Source organism: Heloderma suspectum, chromosome 10 (genome assembly GCF_057233095.1).
Source record: "Heloderma suspectum isolate Gila_16-S chromosome 10, 16-S_ref, whole genome shotgun sequence".
NCBI classification, from domain to species: Eukaryota; Metazoa; Chordata; class Lepidosauria; order Squamata; family Helodermatidae; genus Heloderma; species Heloderma suspectum.
The window spans coordinates 718,542-741,354 of NC_139467.1; the positions used below are offsets into that span (position 1 = coordinate 718,542).

General features: G+C 55.9%; 2 protein-coding genes across 6 annotated transcripts in view; one reads left to right on the plus strand and one right to left on the minus strand.

Moving 5' to 3' along the window:
• LOC146337379 (leucine-rich repeat and fibronectin type III domain-containing protein 1-like protein) overlaps positions 1-10,628 on the minus strand; it is a 120,881-nt gene extending 110,253 nt beyond the window's left edge. For all 3 annotated transcript variants that reach the window (XM_084814501.1, XM_084814500.1, XM_084814502.1), the window contains exon 1: positions 10,396-10,628. The gene's annotated coding sequence lies outside the window, so the exon portion shown is untranslated. The remainder of the gene's footprint in view (positions 1-10,395) is intronic.
• Positions 10,414-22,813, plus strand: part of LOC146337380 (uncharacterized) — a 54,234-nt gene continuing 41,834 nt past the window's right edge. Inside the window, exons 1-2 of one of the 3 annotated variants that reach the window (XM_084814505.1) lie at positions 10,414-11,418; positions 12,338-12,433. In XM_084814505.1, coding sequence (XP_084670631.1) covers positions 10,496-11,317 — 822 coding nt within the window. In that variant the 5' untranslated portion in view covers positions 10,414-10,495 and the 3' untranslated portion in view covers positions 11,318-11,418; positions 12,338-12,433. Of the gene's footprint in view, positions 11,419-12,337; positions 13,362-22,813 lie in introns of those variants that run through there. The other 2 variants (XM_084814504.1, XM_084814506.1) reach the window with 2 other exon arrangements.

The window sequence follows — 22,813 nt, forward strand, 5'->3', positions numbered from 1 at the left end:
GTTTCTAAATGAAGAAATACACCAGAACAGGTGGTGCTGGTGCTCAGGCACCATGAGGGGACAAAGCCGATGGAGGCCTGATTGATGACTCCACCTGCAAGGACAGCCACAGGCATCTACGGACCTGGCTGGCCGTCGCAGCAGACAGACCCCACTTAGCAAAGATGTTGAGGCCTGAAGGGGGCCCACCGGGTGACCCAGGAAGGGGGTCTAGCTGAGGGGCAAGAAGGGAAAGGGGCCCACTTGGAAGTTACACGTATCTTGGAGAACAATGCAAACAGCAGAAGGTAAGTTGCTGCCCGGAGCACTGGACAAAAGCCTGCATGGCGGAGGTGGGAGATTCGGGAGGAAAGAGAATGGCAGCTTCTGATTAAGGAGCCAATCCCCATGTCAACACCTGGCCAGGGGACACGGCCTGGGGTGCCCACCCCCCTCCCCTGTCAGCGCGACACACAGGAGACATGAGCACAGCCTGCCAGCCCACCTTGACACAAGTCTCACAGAGGACTGTCAAAAGGATTCTGGCAGAGCCAATCCCTTATACTGCACTGTTGACATTAAATTATTTGTATCGTGTAGTTGATTCTCCAGTTTAATATTGAGTGTGGATTTTATGCGAGTTTTTATCTAGGTTTCTTGGAGGGGGCGGGGATAAACACCCTGGAAGGCCCTTTCTAGGCAGAAAGGTGGAATACAAGTTTGAAAATAAACATGCAAAAAACAGTTATTCAGCAATATTTATATATTCTAGTGAGATTGCATGCTTCCAATTCCAGATTTGCACAATGCTTGGAACATGGCTGTCCCTTCAGAAAGAATCAAATAATAAAACCTTATAATCATAATCAATGACAAAATTTAGGATTGGAGGAGACGGTTATTTTGTTTTATTTACAGAAGATATGAGATGAATAAACTAAGTTATTGTAGCTGTAGCAAGTTCCTCTTACTGATAATCCTTAATTCTGTACAGTATTATAATACATCACTTCAGAAAAGGTTGTCATAAAATCATTACATCAGCACAAAAATTAATTTGGGTACCTAGTGCCTGCTTAGTATTTTCTTTAAGTGTTTTGTAGTTATGATTTTAAGAATACAATTTCAAGGACATAACTACTGTTTTTGAGACAACGGGGTTCAGAAAACACCTCTAAAGAAGGATGCGTTCTGAAAGGTGCTGGGTCTATGGAGAGGATCTTCCTGTACCAGCAGCTCTGGTGCTCAGTTCTGGTGGATCTCTGGCTGGGGGGCGGGGGGACAACCTACTGCTGGTTCCTCCTTGCCTGTCCATCCTTCGATCAGACTAAGGAGCATAGCAGGCACGTGTGCCACGGTCGCGCTCTCTTTCCCGCACAGCAGAGCTCAGCCACCAAGGCCGCTGGATGGCTTGAAGTATGTTCCATAAATGGGTGCCTATTTTTCAGAAACTCTCAGGATCTGACTCTGTGAATGGCCATGTACAGAAAAGAAAGCTACTTTCTCTTAACTCTAACTGCCTGAGCAAACCACAGCATCAGGACATGCCACTGAGAACTCATGGCAAGCTGTGGGGTTGCTGTTCCAGGTGCTGCCAGTATCAGGCCAGCTACTCGGGGTCGGGGGGGGGGGGTCTCCTTCCAATGGATCCCAAATGTTCTCTTCCTCTCGAGCACCCGAAAGCTTCCCCGCCTGACAGGGCAACAGTCACGGCTGGCTTAGCTGAAGAGGAGGAAGTGCTTGGGCCAGCCACATTCGGGCTGAGAGGGCAGAAGCAGTGGAGACAGGAGTGGCTGCAGCAGAGCCTTCGGCCTCTCCAAAAGAGCATCTCAGGTAGGAGGACCGAAGGTATTCCTCAACGGTAAAGATAACGCTGCATCAAGGCAGCCGCTCAGAGGGAATCTATTCTGAGCTGAACATAAGAGCCTGCAATTTTCTAACTCAGAAATAGCTCCTAATTGTAGTGAGCCAACGGAAGTGCCAAATATGGTCAGAGGAGAAAGTGGCTTTTTCCTAACATTCGCCAACACTGGCGTGCTGGTTTGCAGCAAGATGCCAGAGTACCAAAAGCGGTGTCCACCCCCTTCCTGAAAAGCACAGTGGCAAGTTACAAGAGACTACGTTTGGCATTTCAGGAGATGATCATCCTCTTCAAAGAAACAGGGCCCATTCTTAAAACATCACCACACAGTTCTCAATCACTGCAAATACACGATACACGCTCAGCTGAAGGGAACCCCATTTGCCATTATGTAAGGCTCTGGACGTGCTTGTCTTTGCTCCAGAAGAAACCCAGCATAATGAAACAAGACCCCCTCTCAGCCAGTCTCCCCAATCTGGTGCCCTCCAAACGTTGTGGACTACAACTCCCAGCATCCCAGACCATTTTCCATGCTAGCTGGTGCTGATGGGAACTGAAGTCCAAAATATCTGGAGAGCACCAAGCTGGGGAACCCATGCACACGGAGGCTGCCCCCCCCAGTACCCTCCAATGGCAGCCACTACACTTGAAAGGCCCAGAGTCCTGTGGAAGGCTGCCATGCCAGCGGTATCCTCTGTGGAAAAGAGGAAACGGGTGGCCAAACAGCAGCTGAGCACTCTGGGAGGCAGCAGCCTGGGCGCCACAAGAGTGCCACACCTCAGCCCTGCTCAAAACCTCAGAGCAGCCTAGGATAATGCAATTCAAACCTTAATTACTGTTCATGGTGCAACTTGGGAATGAAGCCAGAAAAACGGACTCTGACACACTCTACTTTTCCCTAAAACTCCCCTACAATTCATGGCAACCGTCATAAGCCTGCTGAAACTGCACTGCGGGGGGGGGGGGGTCAGGCTTCCCTTGCTGGCCAATTTCACAACTTCGGAAACGCCCCTTTTCATCCATTTAAGTCAGAGGTGTTGAACCTCTTTCAACCCAAGGAATGAAAGAAACCCCTTCAGTTTCGGAAAAGCTCTCTGGGGGCTGCATTTCAGAGGTGGGTGAGGTTGAAGGCAAAAGGGGGCAGGGCCAAAATGCCAAACATTCCCCAAATACCAGCACAGTTTCGCTTGCAGCTCTTACTCCCTGTAGCTAGGCCTTAGAATGGGCATTTCAACCTTCTGGTACAAGAAAAAAGCGACGGTGCAAAAACCAGGAAACCACCAAATGACCAGTGGCTGGAGAAAGTGTGCAGCCACCCTGGAAACACCAGAAGGCCAATTTGGCCCACCGGAGCGACGCTCTAACACCCGTTTCAAGTGTCACTTGGCACAAAGAGAGCACTCTCAGCCAAGCACACACAGTGATCCCAAAGAGATCCACAGCTCATCTCTGGCCAGGGTGGAAGAGGAGGAGGAAAGGAGAGAGAGCCCACCAAGTCAGCCTATGAAGCTGAGCAGGTGATTCAGTTTAACCTCCTGCCCCCCATGAGGGGCGAGGAGTTGCAGGGTGCATTTCAGAAACACTTGAGACTCCCACTCTGCTTGGGCATGGGGCAAGAGCAGCAGCTGCAGCCTTCATCTTGTCCTTTGGAAAGCCCCAAACCGCTTCTAGGGCTCCCCATCCAGGCAAGCCGCTGGCTGGGCTTGTGCTCAGGGCAGCCGCTGATGCCTTTTCCAGGAAGAGAGGGAGGGGAGCTTGTTCAAGACTCAGAAGATCTCCTCCTCCTGCTCCTGCTCCTGCTCTGCCTCCTCCGGGAAGGGTGTCACTGCTAAGGGGGCTCTTCCTGGGGAATGTGGCCACCCTGCCCAAAGGACAGCAAGCCTCCTCCATCCGTGCTAGTGCAAGGCAGCAGGGAGCACACAGAAATCCCTGGAAAAAAGATCTTCTCAGGCTGAACAGAATGGACCAGGGGGATTCTGGGCAATTGCTCGCTAATGTGGGCACTGAGCCTTCCCTGCTGTCCTTTCCAAAGCAAGAGGGAAAACGGGGGCATTTATCCGGGAGCATCCAGATTCTTTGCTACTAAATGGGCGAAGTTTTAGCTTTGTTCCAAATTACTGAAATGAAAAGCGAGTTATGGATTTAACACATGCAGCTGTAACTTTCCCCTCCACCACCCCTTTTTCCTCCTTCCTCCAATTTAGCTGTGACTTGATCTGCTTACTCCTAGAACCAAACAGGACTTTGGATGGCGCAATCCTAAAGATACCCGGGAAAGGTGGGGGGTGAGGGAAGGGCTTCCTGTTCCGTCCTCAGATAGCACCTGATGCAACTGCTCTCTGGCCTGGTTGGAAGGGCTGGTGGCTGCTCTAGATGAGAAAGATGCGGGCTGGCCAAACACTGCCCCTGCATGAGCTGTACAGTACAGCTGTACTTGCCAAAGGAGAGAGGGCAGTGAAGCAAGAGCCCAGGCATGGAAAGAGGAGGAAGAATCCTCTGAGCAGGGCAGCCCGGCACCAGCAGCCTGGCTGGGCCAAGAGCAAGCTCCCGACAGCCGCTTGGCTGCCCTGCAACCTACTTCACTATTCTCCAATTCCCGGAACTGGTGCCCCTGCCCCGCCCTGTGAGCTGAAGGCCAATGCCAGAATCCAGAACGAAACCAGAACAAAGGGAGGGGCCACCAAGGGCCTCTCTTGGCCGTTCCTCGCAAGTGCCAGAGCAGCCACTCCTTGGCGGTCGGAGGCCGCTTCTGCACGCGGGCCAGTTCCCGGGGACTCCTCGGCATATCAGAAGTCTCCCTCCTGAGGAAGCAGCAGCAGACTGGGGACTCCGTGGCATTGTGCATTCCGCACACACTATTCCCAAGCAAAACGGGATCCTTCTCAACACCCTGAGCAGCCCCCTTCAGACCTGACACTCCACTCGGCATCTCTGTTACTCTGGCTACTGCACAAAGCCTCCTTCCCAAGAAGCTGTAGTCCTGCCAGGCACAGCACAGCAATGCAGAGACCACGAGGCATGCAGGAGCAGGACCCAGGAGACCCTGCCCACCCTTCCCATTTTCTTCCAGATGCACCTTAAAACAGCACATCAAGTCCTTCAAGGACAATTCCCTCGCCGCCCCCAATAAAAGCAACGCCACATTTTGTGCTTGCAGCGTTGGCACAGCCAGGCGCAGTACTGAGGGCAGGGAACTAGGCGCACGTTACCTGCCGCCTGAGTGGGGGCAGGGCATTCAGACCTTGTCCTGAGCGCATGGGGGCTCCTCACATTCCGACGAGGGCACGCTGGCCGAAGCGAGGCCCCCTGTGCACCTGCCGATTCTACCCTGGATCGCTGGCTCGGGAAGAGGCCTGGAGACTCCACAGGCCGTGTCCGGGGACATGGCTCTTGAGACTGTTCTCCCCAGAGGCCTGAACATCCTGCCCAGCTGAGCCAGCTGCCGCCATGCGGTTCTGCTGCCTCTCTATCTCTAGGGGCAGATCCTGTGCTGACGAAAGCAGCAGCCCTCTAAACAGTCCTGGGCCAAAGACGCGAGGCTGATGGAGGGTTGTTCTGACAGGAGCCACCACCAGGCTGCGCTTCAGCACAAAGGACTGTGCATGGGACTGTGCCACAAAGCCCTCACGGGAACACTCTAGCTATGGAAGGCCCTTCCACCTGCTACCACGAGAGCGAGGCCCCCAGAAGAGGCACAGTGCAAAACAGCACAGCTGGCCCCTGCTTCCCACCTTTCGTGAAGATTCCCTTGGCTTCACCTTGCACAAGGGCCGGGACGTGCCCTGTTGGTGACTCTTCCCCCAAGGAGCAGGCGCCTTCCTGCACCTTGCACATGTGCTGCTGACCCCGAGAGAAAGAGTCGGGCACCAGGCAGAAACTTTCTGGCAGAAGCACCTTCCTGTGAGCGCAGCAGCTGCTTGGAAGGAGAGCGCCAGATGGTTCTGTGCTCAAGGCCCAGTCCGCACAAGCAGCACAGCAGTCCTCTCTGTGCTGACACTCGCTGCGCCTGCACGCCTGAGCCCAGCAGGCTCAGGGCAGCAACATCCCTGCAGAAAGAGAAGTACGTGGCAAGGGAGGGGACTTGGGGAGGCCCTGGGGGTCGTCCCACTGGAGAAGCTGGCTCAGAGGAGAACTCCCCCGTCCCCACAGCCACACGGCCCTGGGAACAGTCGCCAGGCACTGGCGCACCCCGCCCGCCTGCTGGGCGGCCAGAGGAGACCTTTGCGGCCTTCTCCAGCCCAGGACTGGCACTGCTGAATGGGCTGTGCCTCTCCGGCACCACACCCTGTGGCAACGCCTCCCGCCAGCAGGACCCACATGCCAGCCCCTCTTTCCACAGGCAATTAACTGCACAGGATGGAAGTGCTAGAGGAAATGTGCTCATCACAGCCAGGGATCAATCAAAATTAGCTGTGTTTGGAGTGTGCAGCCATAAAAAGCCCACGCAGGCAAGCAAGCAAGGGGGGGAGGTGAAAGCCAGCTCATTCGCTGGCATCAACAAGCAGCCCTAGGGAGACCGGCGGAGGACAACGCCACCTGGCTGCAGAGGCGCAGAGTGCTGGAAGGAGCAGCTGAGGCCAGAGGTGGTGACCTCAGGTGACCACTGACCTTTCAAGGCGGGCAGGATGGCAGAAAACTAGAGACAAGACTCACAAGGCTCAGCTGACAGCTGCTATTTCAGGACAACTGCAAAAGCCAAGGCTCCAAAGCCACAAAAGAAGGTTTAAAAACCAGAAACTACAAGGCAGCAACATAAACATTTGGATTTTGAGAAGCATTTATTTTAAGCTAAACAAAATGAAGGAATCCGGGTCCTGAGGCTTCAATGTAACATTTCCAGATTTAGGAAGGGAAAAGGGAAAAACAGTGGAATACAGCAGAAAGCAACGCAGCGCCTGCTACCCCCATGATCAGTGGCAGGAGCATCTCTCAGTACCAGTGGCTGGGGAAGATGTGTGGGAGGGGGCTCTTGCACTCCTCCCCTGCTTGTGAGCTTCCCACTGGGGCACTGGCTGGCCCCTGTGGGATCAGGGTACTGGACTAGATAGGCCTCAGTTCTGATCCAGCCTCAGGGCTCTCTTTATTTATTTGTTCGTTTGTTCATTTATTTACAGTACTTTTAAACCACCCAATAACTGAAGTTCTCTGGGTGGTGTACAATACATCAAAAACGAGGTCCAAACATCAAAAGAAGGCAGGCACTTATGTTCATACAGGACGCTGTTTCCAAGGTCCTCCAAGTCCAGCACAATGCTGGTCCTTTCCTCGAGCTCTGCTATTTGTTTCTCACTTCTGCCTGGGGCTCTTGCTCAGACAACTGGGCAAAAGTAAAGAAACGATGTCCACTGGCAAGAGGGTATCAGAGAGCCAAAGGGTGCTCTAGCACATCCGTGGACAGGCTGCTCCCTCTAGCTTGTTCCTTGAGAGCCCCATCAAGAAAGCAGAACACAACCACTGGGTTCTGGTTAAAGAAAGCAAATCCTGTGGCCCATCTTGGGGAGTGCGATGCATGGGCGGGGGCCCTCCTCCAGCTCCTGCCGGCAATTGAGAGCCTGCAACTGTAAACCCATGTGATGGCACAGCCAAAGGGAATGCCAGGCACTGCCAGGGTAAGCAGAGCCTCTGTGGCCAGACTAAGCGCTCCTCTGAAAAGGACACAAGTGGGCAGGAGACCCAAAAGAACTACTTTAAGGTGCTAAGAGGAGCCATGAAGCTGAACCCATCTATCCTCGCATCCTGTTTCTAATGGGGGCAGCTGGATGCTCCAATGGGATGCCCACAAGAAGGACATGAAGACAACGGCCCTCCCTGTTCTGTTTGCTCCCCTCCCCAGAACTGGTGTTGAGAGGTAGACTGCCTCTCCACATGGAGGTTCTATTTAGCTATCACAGCCAACAGCCACTGACAGACATCTCCCCCCCCCGCCGCCGCCCCAATGTATCTGGCAAGGCTCACTTTAAAGCCACCGCAGCCCTAAGCCACCAGTACCTCTTCTGGAAAGAAATTCCAAATGCTCCTGTGCTACAAAATCTTCAAGTCAACATAGCGCAAGAGGTCTGCTTTGCCTAACATCTCCCAAAGCTGCTAAACCCACTGAAATCTTTCCCCCAGTTATGTCAGAACAAAACCTTCTGAACATTCATGCAGACAGTAATGACCTTTTCCATTTCCTCAAACGCACATGAGGAAATGTGTCCTTTGCTTCTCTCCCCACCACAGCCCAATCTGCCAGCCCCTCGTGGTGCCACAAGCCAGGCAGGCAAAGGGGCAGGAAGTGCCCCCCCCCAGTCATCGGGGATTAAGGCGAGTGAGCAGTATCGCCCTGAGCCACCAGGGAAGGTGGCCACCCCTTCAATCCGCCGGAGTCCGCTCCAGAAAGGGCAGCTGGAAGCCCAGCCCAGCCCCGTCCAGCAAGACAGCAGGCGGAGCGCCCTGAAGCCCCACATCCCCTCCTCTGGCTGCACAGAAGGCCCCTCCTCACACGAGGCCGCGCACCGCGGGAAGGCAGCCCGGAGGGCTCGCGGGCTCGGGCTGACTTCGCACGAGCGTCGCATCCGCTCTGCGGCCAAATCAGCGGCCAGCAGAAATTCCGCGGGCCGGGAGAGGCGGCGGCGGCGGCGGCGCTGCGGGATGGGAACTCCGCGGGGCTGGAACCTCGAGGGGCAGAGCGCCAACTGCGCGGGGGGGAGGGCGGGAGGGGGCCCCGCCGCGACGCCCCTTCGGAGCAGGGGGCGTTCTTCCTCCAGCGAGGCCGCGCCGCTGCCGCGCCCAGGAGGAGGAGCAGGCCCCGCCCCCGCCCTCCGGCACAGGGGCGCCCGCCGCGGCTCCCTCGCGCGCCCGGGCGGCAGGCGCCGGACGGCAGCTCCTGGCCCGGCCGCCCCCGGGCCGTTTCAGCGGCGGCCTCGGCCCGCGTCTCCCGCGCCCGGGATTCCAGGGCCGCGCCGAGAACGCGCGGGGCGTGGGTATGGCGCCCTCCTTCGGCGCCCACGCCAGCGACGAGGCCGGCCGCCTCAGGCCTGGGCGTCGTCGCCGGGGAGCGTGGGCTGCGGCGCGGCAGGCGGGGCCCGGCGCGCTCGCCTCAGCTGTGGCCTGGCGGCTCGCCCCGCCGCTCGCTCGCTCGCGTGCTTCCGGGCAGGGCCGCGAGACGGCGTGCTCCGCCCGCTTCTGAAAAACCTCCTCCTGAGCGCACTCCGGTCCAGGGGAGGCGGGTGGCTCCGGGGTCGCTGGGCCGGGCCTCTCCTCCGGGTCTCGGCCGGAACTCTACCGGAGCGACCCAAGCTGCTGGACCCACTTCGGCGACTGCTTAACTCCTAGGGCCATCGCGGCTACAGGAATGAAATGGGAGGTCGCTGCTGCCGCCCGGAACCCTCATCGCCGGCCACTGGCCTGGGCGGCGGACGTGGGCCCGGGGCCTAGGGCGAGGCGCCTGCGTGTGCCCCCGACGCCAGCGAGGGACGCGCCCGAGGCAGCGGCTGGAGCGCCTCCTGCGTCCGAGGGGCCAAGCCGGCCCGCTGGCGGCCGCGGCCCGAGACACGGCAGCACACGCAGACCCGGCGGGGCGGGACGGTCACATCCGCCGCTCGCCGCCTGGGGCGCTTCTTGGCCAGGGTCGCGCCAAGCCGCGGAAGGGCTCGGCCAGGAGGCGCTCGCGCCGCGGGCTTCTCTCGCGCGCCCTGCAGCTCCGCCCGCCGGCAGGTGCCCCAGCCGAGCGCCGCGCCAGAAGCCGGCCGCCCCCGCGCCCTTCCCAGCGGAGGGCCTTCCGGCAGCCCCAACAGGCGGCTAGGCCGCCGCCGCCGCGAGGCCAACAGCAGCACCGCCCCGGGCGACTTGCCCCGGGGAGGCGGCCAGCCCCGCTCGCCGCATCAGCAGCGCGCCCCGGAGCCCTCGAGGGCCAGCCGGGGCGCCCGGGCCTCCGCGGCAGCCGCGAACCGCCGCGCGCCTCGTCTGGAGCGAAACACTGCCCCGCGGCGGCGGCGGCGCCAACTCCGCCGAGGAGCCTGTGCGCACATCCGCCGCGCAGCTCCCTGCGGTACCAACGCCGGGCACGCGGCCCCGCGGGGCTTTGCCCGGCGGGGCGGGGCTGGGGGGCGTCTGCATTTTCGGCGGCCGGAGACGGAGCCCTCCCGGTTGCGGAGAGCGGAAGGTTCTTGTGGCAGAAAAAGAAGGCGGCCGCTAACCGGGCAGGCGAGCAAGCTCCCCCCACCCCGCCCGCGCTCGGCCTTGCCCGCCGCCCACCGGTATAGACAGGTTCCCTGAACACCGCCGCCCGTGGCAAGGGCCGGCCGCGAAGGGCTCGCTGGCTCCGCCGCGATGGCACGAGCTGGGCCCTCCCGAGACGGCGGAATCCGTGCCAGCTTTCCGTCGTTTCCGCGGAGGCGCAGCTCTCCACCTGCACTGACCCACCGCGGGGGCGGGCGCTTCGCGACCTGGGCCTGGCACATGGCCCTCCGACGGTGACGGTGCGACTTCGGGGGCCGGGAGAGGGCTCGGCCGCGCGCCGCCGCGGCCCGTGACAGACGAGGGGCCGCAGCCCCGCCCCGACGGCGCCCTCTTACCTGGCCCGACGGCCGCGCTCCGGGTCGGCGGCGGCGGCCCCGCCGCCGCTGCTGCTCCTCTGCTCCCGGGGGCGCCGCGGCTCCGGCGGCCGGACCGGCCATGCGCCCGGCGAGGGACGACTGCTGGCGGTGCGCGCGGCGCCGGTCAGGAGGGCCGACGGCCCAGCGCCGCCTCCATGTGACCGCTCCGCTCGGCCGGCGCGCCTCCCTCGGTGGCGTCCAACCCTCGCTCCGGCTCCCGGGGCCGGAGCGCGCCTCGGCTGCCGGCGACGCGGAGAAGCGGCGGCGGTGGCGCCGCCTCCTGCTCCCCGCCTCACGCTCCCCCGCGGCGGCTACAGCCGAGCAGGCGCCGCAGCCCCGCACATGCCCACTGGGGGAGCCGTCCCCTCCGCCGCGGCCGCGGCTTCTGCCGGCGGAAAGCGCCCTTTCTCCCGCGGGAGTTCGACCGGGACGGGGCATCCGCCCCGCTCTTTGCGGCTCCGCGGTGCGCCTCCCGCTCCGCCCGAGTAGACCCGCCGCCGGGGCTTCGCCCCCCCGCCCCGAAATGGCTCCGCGTGGCGGGAGGGGCATTCCGGGAGCGGGCTCCGCGGCGGGCTCGCGTTCCTCGGCCTGCGTCTCCGCAGAAACGGGCCGCAAAGAGGCTCCGCCAAGGTCGACGGGCCGCAATCCCCCCGCGGAAAGCGGCGAGCGAGCGAGGGCGTCGGCTGCTGCGGCGAAAGGGGCGCCCTCGGCCGCCTCGCTCCGCGCCTGCTGGCCGCCTCTCCTTTGCGGGCGGCTGCCTGTGCCCCGCGCCCCGCGCGGCTTGCGCAAGGGCCGGCTGCAGAGCCCGAGTGGTCCGGGCGCCCCGGTGTGTTTTCCCTGCGAGGGCGTGGGTGTGTCGCCGGCACAGCAGTGGCGTCGCCCCCCTCCCGGCTTTAATTAGCGTGTAGGATTGCTCTGAAAACGAAGACCACACATGGAGGAAGGACACCCCCCGCCGCCGCTTTTTGCCAGCTGCAGGCTCGCAGCCTCCGTAACACACCGGTAATGTACCTGTCGGTGTGCTGCTTTTGGAACCGGGGGGGGGGGGGCAGAGCGGTCACCTTGATGACGGTCATAGGAGAGAAGAGTTGGAGCCTCTTCGAAGGCGTCAAGCCCACCGAGACCCGGCTAGAGCCTTGAATCCGTCCGTGTTAGGGGAGACGGACCGTTCCACTGTTTTGCCCATTCGTTGTTCCATGGCTTGTTTTAATTGTACTTTTATGATTTTATGATATTACTGTAGAGCACTCTAGTAATCTTTGCATCAAAGAGCAGCATAGAAAGCTAATAACGAAAGATGTAGATGTTGCATTCTTTTTGCCCAGGCAGTGGGGAAGTTCATGGCCACTGCCACACTGTGAGGAGTCTTTGGAGGAGGGGGCTGGGGGGCTTTGGGAGGTCTTCCTTTTCAAGGGTGTGGGGTGAGCAGGTATTAACCGGCACACAGTGACATTAGTCCCACAGAAACATCGGTATAGATGTATGCGCACTCCAGTCCAGTCCCTGAAGGTAGGTGCGACTTGGAGGTAGCTTGTGACAAAGAGGCTTAAAACCCTCCATTTCATTCCGAAATGCTCCTGTCTCCAGGGAAAAAGTGCTCACCAGTTTCTGAAATGGTTTTGTGTGTTGATGCACGTGGTTCTTGACTGCTATAGTAACTGTCATCTTCCTTGTCCGTGCCCGGATTGCAGCTTTGTTCCCATCCATCGCATTTGCTCAGGGAGCAAATCATTGTCTCTCTTCCATTTTGATGCCAAAGTTACTTGTTCTCTTGTTTTTGTTTTTGAATCAGTTTTATTAAAACATTGTAAAATGTACCACAGAAGAGGCTTCCGTGGGGACTACTGTGTGAGGAAAAAGGAAAGGAGGGCAGGCGATGTCCTTGAACACCACAAAAGCTGGGTGCTTTTTTATTCTGCAGATATCTGAAGGCCTTGATCCTGGAACTTGCCCTTGGAGATAAGCAAGACAGCAGACACAGTTGTGGATACTTTTCTGCCCACAGGACGCAAGACGGGTATTTGTGTCCACTCCTGGCCCCATGACGGTGTTGCCACAGGGAGTCCCATGGAAGGAAGGGGGTTCTGCAGGAGCAGTGGCAGCGGCCTGGACAACAGGGAGCTTGTCCTCAGACCTGGCCTAGGACTGCCCTGGTTCTCTGCAAGGGCAGCACATTGGTGCATGCAGAGCAGCAGCAGAGTGGAGGGGGCCTGGGGCTCCCCTGGCCCACACCTTTGGGCCAGGGGCCTGTATAGGGCTCATGTGGGGAAGGAGAGGGGATGCAAAGGGGCAGGTGAGCCGTTGAAACGAAGGAAGCTGTTTGAGGAAAGAAAAGGCGCTCTGAAAACCAAAAGCTCCCGTTCTCCTGCACCATGCCGTTGGAGGGCCCCGAGCCCCTGCTTTGCCTTTCGGGTGTCTTCAGTGGTGCTGGGGAAGGACGTGTGCTGAGGAACTCCTGGTAACCCCCTGGTCTCATGCTCCACAGAGGGAATGGGCCTGCTGGGCCTCCTGCTGGTTCCCCCTTGACTGGGTGTCCTGGGCACGTTCTGCACCGGAAGGGGCAGCTGAGGAGGCTGCCTCAGCTGGTGCCAGCTGTGTTGGGCTCCGACTCACTCTCCGGGCGACTGGCCATGGTTTTGGAAGGGCCTGGAGTGCTGCTTCCCCCAACAAAGGTAATTTGCAAAAATCTCAGGGAACGGCCACATCAAACAGTGTGCGGCATCTCAGTCGGGCTGTGATGTGCCGCACAAAGCGCAGGGCAGACTGACGCCCTGACGCACACATGTGAAACTCGGCATTTGTTGGTCTTACAGTCTCGTCTGTGTGTTTGTTACAATGGAGAGAAAAGCTAAACGTGCAGTGTGGGCTGTGCTCCCCACTGCCAACACTTGTTTGATGTTCCCGGAATTTGTATGTGATAAATAAATACTAATCCCTTTCTGCTCGAGGTTTACCCAGAGCTTTGCTGAAACGCACTGACTGCCGCCAGCCACGTGCAGACCTGAGGTGCTTGTTCTTAGCCACATAAACTCTGGTTAAACTCAAATTCTCTGTCAAGGCCCTGACAGGAGATGTGTGGGCTGAGGCTTGGCTGAGCTGAAGGGAGCCTGGCTCAGCTGATTTTGCCGCCACCTGGCTGCCTTGATCTGGAGCAGGCTGCTAGTGAAGACCAGCGGAGACATGCGGGCTAGTCGCCCTCTCCACAGAGGGAGCGCTGCTGCAGACAGACATGCTCCTGGCTGACTGCTGGTTGCAAGGAAGAGGGGGCATCAGTGAGAAAGGAATGGGGAAGCGATCAGGCCTCGTCCTCCGGATTCTAGCCAGAATTGCTGACGCTCTCAGTTGTTTCTCTGTGTTCAGGTTTGTGGGTGTAAGAGCCCCTCCCCCTCAGGAGGCAAGATCAGTTGCCAGGAGATGGAAGTGATGGGGAGCCCTCATGGGATCGGTGTACATCCAGCTGTAGTAGGTAGTCAGTGGGGCAGCCCCACATTTCTTTAGAGGCATGCCTGTTTCTCAAGGCTTGTTTGTTTGTTTGTTTGTTTGTTTTATTTAAAACATTTGTGTCCCGCTCTATGTCATTAAGATCTCAGGGCGGCGTACACATAAAGTCAATTTAAACAGTATAAAACAATAAATAATTTAAACACCTACAACATATTAAACCTTTAAACAAGCTAATACCAATTAAAATCTAAAACAATAAAACAGTTAAAGCAGTGTGCAACTTTAGGGAATGCATTTAGCCCTCAAAGGCTTTGGTAAAAAGCCATGTTTTTACTTGGTGCTGAAATTAAACCAGTGTCTGTGCCAATTGGGCCTCCGGGGGGGGGGGGGGCATTCCACAGCCGGGGTGCCACACCAGAGAAGGCCCTCTCCCACGTCCCACCACAGTGTATGTCTTGCACTGGTGGGATGCAGAGGAGGGCCCTCCAACAGATCTCAGTCCTCAGGCAGGCACATATAGGGAGAGGCGCTCCCTCAGATATCAAGGTCCCAAGCCACTTAAGGCTTTAAATATCATCACCAAAACTTTGATTTCTGACCAGAAGCATATTGGCAGGCAGTGTAATTTCTTTTAAACTGGTGTTACGTGGTTTTTGTGAGATGTTCCAGCCAGCAGTCTAGCTGCTGCGTTCTCCACTAGCTGCGAATTCCAAGTCATCTTCCAGGGCAGCCCCACGTAAAGTGCATTGCAGTCGTCTAATCGGGAAGTTACCAGCACATGTACTACTGTGGCGAGGTTATCCCTGTCCAGGAAAGGCCATAGCTGGCGGATCAGCTGAAGCTGGCCCCAGGTGCTCCAGGCCACGGAGTCCACCTGGGGCTCCAGTGACAGGGATGGATCTAGGAGTACTCCCAAGCTACGCACCTCCTTCCGGGGGAGTGCAGCCCCGTCCAGGACAGGTCACTTACCCAATTCCCAGACTCGGGTATCGCCAGTCCATAGACCTTCCATCTTGTCAGGATTTAGCTTCAGTTTATTGGCCCTCATCCAGACCATTATAGCCTCCAGGAACTGGTCAAGCACCTTCACCATCTCAGCCGACTCCGATGACAAGGAGAAGTGGAGCTGAGCATCATCAGCGTACCAGTGACACCCCACCTCAAAACTCCTAATGACCTCACCCAACGGCTTCATATAGAAGCATAGAATAGTAGGGTTGGAAGGGGCCTACAAGGCCATCGAGTCCAACCCCCTGCTCAATGCAGGACTCCAAGTCAGAGCATCCCCAACAGATGGCTGTCCAGCCTCATCTTGAATGCCTCCAGTGTGGGAGAGCCCACTACTTCCCTAAGTAATTGGTTCCATTGTTGTATTGCGCTAACAGGAAGTTTTTCCTGATGTTCAGCCGGAATCTGGCTTCCTGTAACTTGAGCCCATTATTCTGTGTCCTGCATTCTGGGATGATGGAGAAGAGATCCTGGCCTTCGTCTCTGCGACAGCCTTTCAAGTACTTGAAGAGCGCCATCCTATCTCCCCTCAGTCTTCTCCAGGCTAAACATGCCCAGTTCTTTCAGTCTCTCTTCATAGGGCTTTGTTTCCAGTCCCCTGATCATCTTTGTTGCCCTCCTCTGAACCCTCTCCAGCTTGTCTGCATCCTTCTTAAAGTGCGGTCCCCAGAACTGGATACAGTACTCCAGATGAGGCCTAACCAGTGCTGAGTAGAGGGGAACTAGTACTTCCCGGGATTTGGAAGCTATGCTTCTATTAATGCAGCCCAAATAGCATTGGCCTTTTTTGCAGCCACATCCCATTGTTGGCTCATCTTCAGCTTGTGATCGACGACAATTCCAAGATCCTTCTCACTTGTATTGTTGTTGAGCCAAGTATCCCCCTTGTAACTGTGCATTTGGTTTCTTTTTCCTAGGTGCAGAACTTGGCATTTATTCCTATTAAATATCATTCTGTTGTTTTCTGCCCAGCACTCCAGTCTATCCAGATCACTTTGAATTTTGTTTCTGTCTTCCAAATTATTAGCTATCCCACCCAATTTTGTGTTGAACAGCATGGGGGATAGAATAGACCCTGTGGCACCCCACAGCTTAATAGTCCTGGGGTAGAACACGAGTCCCCCAATACCACTCTCTGGAATTGGCCCTACAGTTAGGAGCGGAACCACCGTAGCACAGTGCCCTCAACTCCCATCCTGCAAAGCAAGGCTAGAGTCAGTTTGTGCCTGGGAAAGTTTAACTGGAGGAGGAGGAGTCCCTGCAGTTGCCTTGTCTTCTTCTGCTTTGCCATAGTTGCCTTTGGGATGGCTCAAGGAGTTATTTCTTCATTGGTGGGGGCGGGGCTCCCAGTTACTAAGTTGGGAAGCTTCAGTCTTTATGCATTATGCAGCTAAAAGGACTCTTCTGCAGGCTACGTGGTCATGGGTCCTCGGCAAGCCAAGTTCGCTGGATTCCCAACAGATTTTTTTTTTCATTTTAGATTTAATTGACTACAAACATGCCGTACACTTTGGTGATAGATATGATGGGTTACTGCAGCGCAGTGTGTGTAGGGCTGCCCTTGAAGAGTGTTTGGAAGCTTCCACTGGTTCAGAGTACAGTTGCCAGGTAGTTCACGGGATGCACAGGGTGCAATGTCTCTGCGCTGGCTTCCAGTGTGTTTCTAGAATGCTGCAACTTAAAGCGCTGTTTCAGTATTATATGGCTGCTTTATTGTATTGTTGTTGTCAAACTATTTTTAAAATTGTTATTGTTTTAACTTTGCCTGGGGCTTCTTGAGGAAAGGCAGGGTATAATTTGAATAAATAAGCCGGTCGATGCACTCCGTTCCCCCCCCCCTTTTTTCATTTTTATTTTCCAACTGATGGCACAGCATTGTGTGACTCCGAGAGGCCGCTGAACATGCACAGTCCCCGCTGGAGTGGGTGGCTGTGCCCCCTCTGAGATTTCTAAACATCCTACTTCTGCATACTTCAGGGTTTTCCTGTGAATGCTGATACCTCTTGTTCCTCAGTAGCCCTATTTGACTCCTCTCCTGTTGGCACTCAACCACCTGTGCTCACCATTAGAGGGAAGTGCTTCTCAGCTTCTGCTCAGTCGAACCTCTGGGGCTTTAGTGCCCTTCCCTCACCCCACAAGCTCGGCGGCTTCCTGGGGTGGAGAATGCTGCCTTTTCAACACATGGAAGTGTCTCTCTTAGAGCCAGGCCCTTGGTCATCTTGCCCAGCACTGCCCTGCTCTGATTGCCCTGCCGGGCCCTTGTTCATCTCGCCCAGCATTGCCCTGGTCCGATTGCCCTGCTGGGCCCTTGGTTATCTCGCCCAGCATTGCCCTGCTCCAATTGCCCTGCCGGGCCCTTGGTCATCTCGCCCAGCACACATACAACTCACATAACATGGGAGTGTCAGAAGCGGCCTTCTACCAAGTCGGACCTGCCCAGGTCCATCTCACCCAGAGTCTGGCTGACCTTGGCCAGCAGTGAAGGCGCTCTCTCCAGAGGATCAGGCAGGACTCTTTCCTAGCCCTACCTGGGAGATGCTGCTGGGGATCGAAGCTGGGACCTTCTGCATGCAAGCGGGCTCTGTCACACTGAGCTGCGTCCCCTCCCAACTTGCAAGATGGCACCAGCACACCCCACCCCCAGTCTACCTGTGGTAGGGCAGGAGCTCCTTCTGCCTCTGGCCTCGCTTTGGAGCATCTGGCCTGCTGCTCCCAATCCTTGGGCTCTCCTAATCTCTGCCTGGGCATGTCAGTGATGAATAATCTATGCATTAATGATGTTGCTGAGAAATCATGAGACAAGCCACCTCTGCATTTTTCATGAAGGCCGTGGAAACCATGAGGTCTGCTGAGCGCGGCCTGTCCTGCTGTGGTTCAGGGATGGTGGGCTGCCTGCCTTCCCAGCGTGGCCTCTTCAGACCTACAGAGCAGCCTCTGAGCTGGAATTCCAAATGAACTTGGAGGCCATTTTGCTGCAGTACAGCGTCAGCAGGAGAGGGCCTGTCTTTGGGCAGAGGGTCCCAGCCAGGATCGTGGGAAGCTCCATGCTGCATTGCTCTGGACCTTAAAGGTCATGCAAGGATCTGAACAGGGAAATCCCAGGGAAAGGGATGCCACCCCACCCACGTTTGTTTTGTGCAATGCTTGGGCAAGCCCCAGTCCAACAAAATTATGAGATCCAACCTGCTTGTAATGGATGGGGCAGGGGAGATAGAATCGTAGAATAGTAGGGTTGAAAGGGGCCTACAAGGTCATCGAGTCCAACCCCCTGCTCAGTGCAGGAATCCAAGTCACAGCATCCCTGACAGATGGCTGTCCAGCCTCGTCTTGAAGGCCTCCAGTGTGGGAGAGCCCACCACCTCCCTAGATGGATCAGCCTGCAGTTTGCTACCCGGTCAGCCCTACTTTTTGAAAAGGCCTGACTGGATGGCTGCTCCAAGATGGAACACAGCTTCCACACCATTTCAAAAAAACAAAACTGACGGTTACAATAATGGGCATGGGATGGAGTGTATGCTGTCCTGGGATCCATCATGGGTAAAAGATGGCTTATATTTTTAAAAAAATAAATAGCAAAAATGAATAATGGTGGGAAAAGATTTGTCTTTTGGAAGTGCTGTAATCTGCCACTTTTGAAGCACACAGAAGTTGTAGAGCAGTGAGTCACCAAAGCAAGAAGTAAGTCCTGTACAAGGCAGCTAACAAAAGGTTCCGGCAGTGGGTAGGGGAGCTGTCTTATTCCTCTGTAATGTCAAAATACCCCTTGTAGGTGCCCACCCGGCATGAGTGCAAACCGCATTCCAGATGCAATCCAAGCACAGGCAGATGTGCTTCCTGGCGTGAGAATGGGCTGCACTTTTCCACATTCAGAATATTGCCGTGGGAGAGCTTGCCCAAAAGGAAAGCACAGCTTTGAGGAAGTGGACGGGTCTACTGGCACTGCCACCCAGAAGGCATCGAACAGCTATTCCATCTTTCCCTCCTTAAGAGATTCCTTCTGGTAAGGAAAAAGACAGAAGAAGCAGTAGGAAAGCACCCAGGCTATATGGACTATGCAACAAATGACTAACCAACTCCCATGCCTTGTGATTGTGTGGCAAAGCCTTGTGGCTCCGGGACTAGAGGGGGGGCAGTTGGTGCTGGTGTGGCAAGGAAAGCAACAACATGGCCACCAACGCAGGCTGGAATAGCCATGATGCTCTGCAGAGCCCCAACTAGGTTGCCACTCCCTCCCTCCAGAGGCCTCAGCGCAGGCCAGAAGTGGGTGTTCTGTTTCATAGAATCATAGAATAGTGGGGTTGGGAGGAGCCTACAAGGCCATCGAGTCCAACCCCCTGCTCAATGCAGGAATCCAAGTCAGAGCATCCCTGACAGATGGCTGTCCGGCCTCGTCTTGAACACCTCCAGTGTGGGAGAGCCCACCACCTCCCCAGGTAATTGGTTCCATTGTCGTATTGCTCTTACAGTCAGGAAGTTTTTCCTGATGTTCAGCTGGAATCTGGCTTCCTGTCACTTGAGCCCATGATTCCGTGTCCTGCACTCTGGGATGATGGAGAAGAGATCCTGGCCTTCTTCTCTGTGACAACCTTTCAAGTACTTGAAGAGTGTTATCCTATCTCCCCTCAGTCTTCTCTTCTCAAGGCTAAACATGCCCAGTTCTTTCAGTCTCTCTTCATAGAGCTTTGTTTCCATCCCCTGATCATCTTTGTTGCCCTCCTCTGAACCCTCTCCAGTTTGTCTGCATCCTTCTTCAAGTGTGGTGCCCAGAACTGGACACAGTCCTCCAGATGAGGCCTAACCAGTGCTGAGTAGAGGGGAACTAGTACTTCCCGGGATTTGGAAGCTATGCTTCTCTGAATGCAGCCCAAAAGAGCATTGCCCTTTTTTGCAGCCACATCACATTGTTGGCTCATATTCAGCTGGTGATCGACAACAATTCCAAGATCCTTCTCGCTTGTAGTGTGGTTGAGCCACGTATCCCCCATCTTGTAAGTGTGCATTTGGTTTCTTTTTCCTAGGTGCAGAACTTGGCATTTATCCTTATGAAATGTCATTCTGTTGTTTTCTGCCCAGCGCTCCAGTCTATCCAGATCACTTTGAATTTTGTTTCGGTCTTCCAAAGTCTTAGCTATCCCACCCAATTTGGTGTCATCTGCAAATTTGATCAGCATTCCCTGCACCTCCTCCTCCAAGTCATTCATAAAAATGTGGAAGAGCACTGGGCCCAGGACTGAGCCCTGCGGTACTCCACTCGTTACCTCTCCCCAGTTTGAGAAGGTCCCTCTTTGAGTCCGATTCTGTAGCCAACGGTGGATCCACCAGATCGTTGTTTCATCTAGCCCATTCAATGTGCTCTGCACTGAATTCCTTCCTAGTTGCTTGCAACTTATATTGTGCTGGTGCTTTCTGAGGCCCAAAGAAGGTGAGCACTGACACCTCGGCAGGGGGGCGCCCAGTTGTGGCAGAGGCCCAAAGGGCAGAACAGGAAATGGCATTTTGTTTTGCTGCAATATTCCAGGCCATAACCAGAGCAGGAGGGGAAGACAGGATTTTCATGGGGGACATAGTGAAGCGCTGTGCGCGACCACATTTTCTATCCACTTCCAGCTGACTGCGGAAAAGCAATGCATCAGCAGTGCAAAGGACCCTCCTGTGGGAAGTCAGGATTAAGCCCAGGTGTTCAGATCCCTGTGCTTCTCTTCTCTGAAGCAGGAATGCGCTATTCCATCTGGAGACCCTTGAACACAAAGACTCCTGCTGCTGCTGCTTTCCAACACAGCCAGCAATTTCTTAAATAGACGATGCTTTGGAAATGGCAAATATTTGCAGAAGGAAAAATTCCAGAGTCCCTGGTTTATTCATACAACAGTGGCAGCCCGCTTCCCTCAAGGCTGCTGAGTCGGTGAGTGGGTGGGAGCGCCTGCCTACCATGCCCCCAACATCTTGTGTTTGTCTGACCTTCAGCAGTGCAATTCAGAAGCAGCATAATGGGGACCATGGATGCACACGGAGGCACCTGTGTTAATCCCCAGGGCTGAATGAGCCATGCAGGTGCTGCAAACAGCATTAAACTCTAGCCTGTCATCCCAAGGATAAGGGCAAGCAAGCAGCAGGCCGGTTTCCATTTATTCCAACCATGAAACACCCTCCCTGTGGTTGGCCCTTTCCCCCTGCCTGCCGCAAATCCTCCTTCAGAGACTCTGGCTTTGCTAGGTCAATATTGGCCATAGCCTGTGGCAATACCTGTCAGGGTGGAAACTGAGCCGATAGAGCCCCAGAGCAGTTCTGATTCTGAGGAGGATCAGCAATCCATGGGAGAGGAGCCAGCTTATTCCTCACAGGCACAGCAGGTGGCAGAGATTCCTCCTGCCAGCATTCCTGAGATAGATAGTGACCCTGGCAGTGAGAAAGTGCGGGAGGGGGGCTTGCTAGACACTCGACGCAGACGCAGGGAGCGACAAGCAATGGAGGGCGCAGAAAGGAGGCATAGCGCCCGTTTGGCGCACAAGCAACGGCTGCGTCCCGTGGACCCAAGGGAAAGACGGTGGAACTCTCCCTAGCCCATAAGTTCAGGGTCTTCAAGTAATTCTCCTTCAAACGGGGACCAACTGCCTACCCGGGGCATAGGCTACTCTGCTGTTCATTGCTTAGTTGCTGGTGATTAGCATCTTAAAGAGTCATTAAGTTATAAAAGGATTAAAGCCTTGAAAAGAATCCTTTCGTCTGTGTCTTAAGTTGGCTATTAGAGTGTACTGAAAGAGGCCGCTAGGGCACTCCTGACAATACCTGGGTTTTTCTTGGCTTGTGATCACCCCACCCCCAGCAAGTCACTCACACCACCTGGCACAGAGACCAGCCATGGTGAGTTCTGAGCCGTTCGCACCTTTTCCTCCGTCTCTCTCTTGCTACAAAATGGGGCTTGAAAATGCCATTGCTTGATCCTGCTGCTGCGCAGCCATGGCCACTACCATGGAGAGCCACGTCTGTCCCTCTGGAACGGTGCTTCTCTCGAGCCATGTGGGTCAGCTGGCCCCCCATCTCTCTACCTCTGCCTAGGTTGCTACATGCCAGAGCTTGGTCTGCATACTCCAGGCTGGTCCCACCTTTCCCAGAGCCTACAGAGGAGTTTGAGTGTGTCCTGGTATGCCATGCATCCGTCCACATGTGTCACTGAGGAGGCATCTGACACAGGCCGTGCATGCTCAGCCTGTCTGCCCCCAGCATTGCCCTGCTCCCGCCGCCTTGGTCTCTCTTGCCCTTTGGTTTTGAGTCATGTGAGGGGAGGGGAAGCACTTCGGAACTAACCAGGGCCCTACTAGCCCAGGACCCCACACACCCGCTCAGCCATTCTGGGCTGGCCGACCCCAAATGGCAACAATGGCAGAAGTGACTTCCAGCCATTTGCTGGTGGCAGGACTTCTGCACCAGTTCTTCTGATGGGAAGGGAGGGAAGGATGGCTGTGGGGCAGGAGGGTTATGATCCTGGCACTCCAATTGTTTGCAGTGAGGACCACCCTATGTGCTTTATTGGAGCCCTTCCCAAATGGGTTTCCATGTATATCAGCCACAGTACACCTTCTGTGTTGGCCCCCTTCCTCTATATAGTTCTGGGGAAAGGACCTAGAAATCCTGGTGCTGTATCTTCTGCTGGGAGTTGGGGTCTCTGCTTACCCCTGTTCCTCCAAGGCCTTGCTCTGTGCTGATCTGCAGTTTAGTGCGGAGAGAGTGGGAGGGACAGATGTGGCAGCCCCAGAGCTGAGGTCCATCTCCTCCCTGTGGCCTCAGCCATGACTGTTTGCTGCCCGAAAAGCCTTCAAAGCCAAGCCTGGAGTGCCGTAGTTAGTGGTGTCATGGCACATTGTGAAGGGCAGGTGCTCACCATGACAGCCCCCTTAGCCATGGCCCCAAGGAACGTCCGAAAATGTGGCTGTGGTATCGACCCATA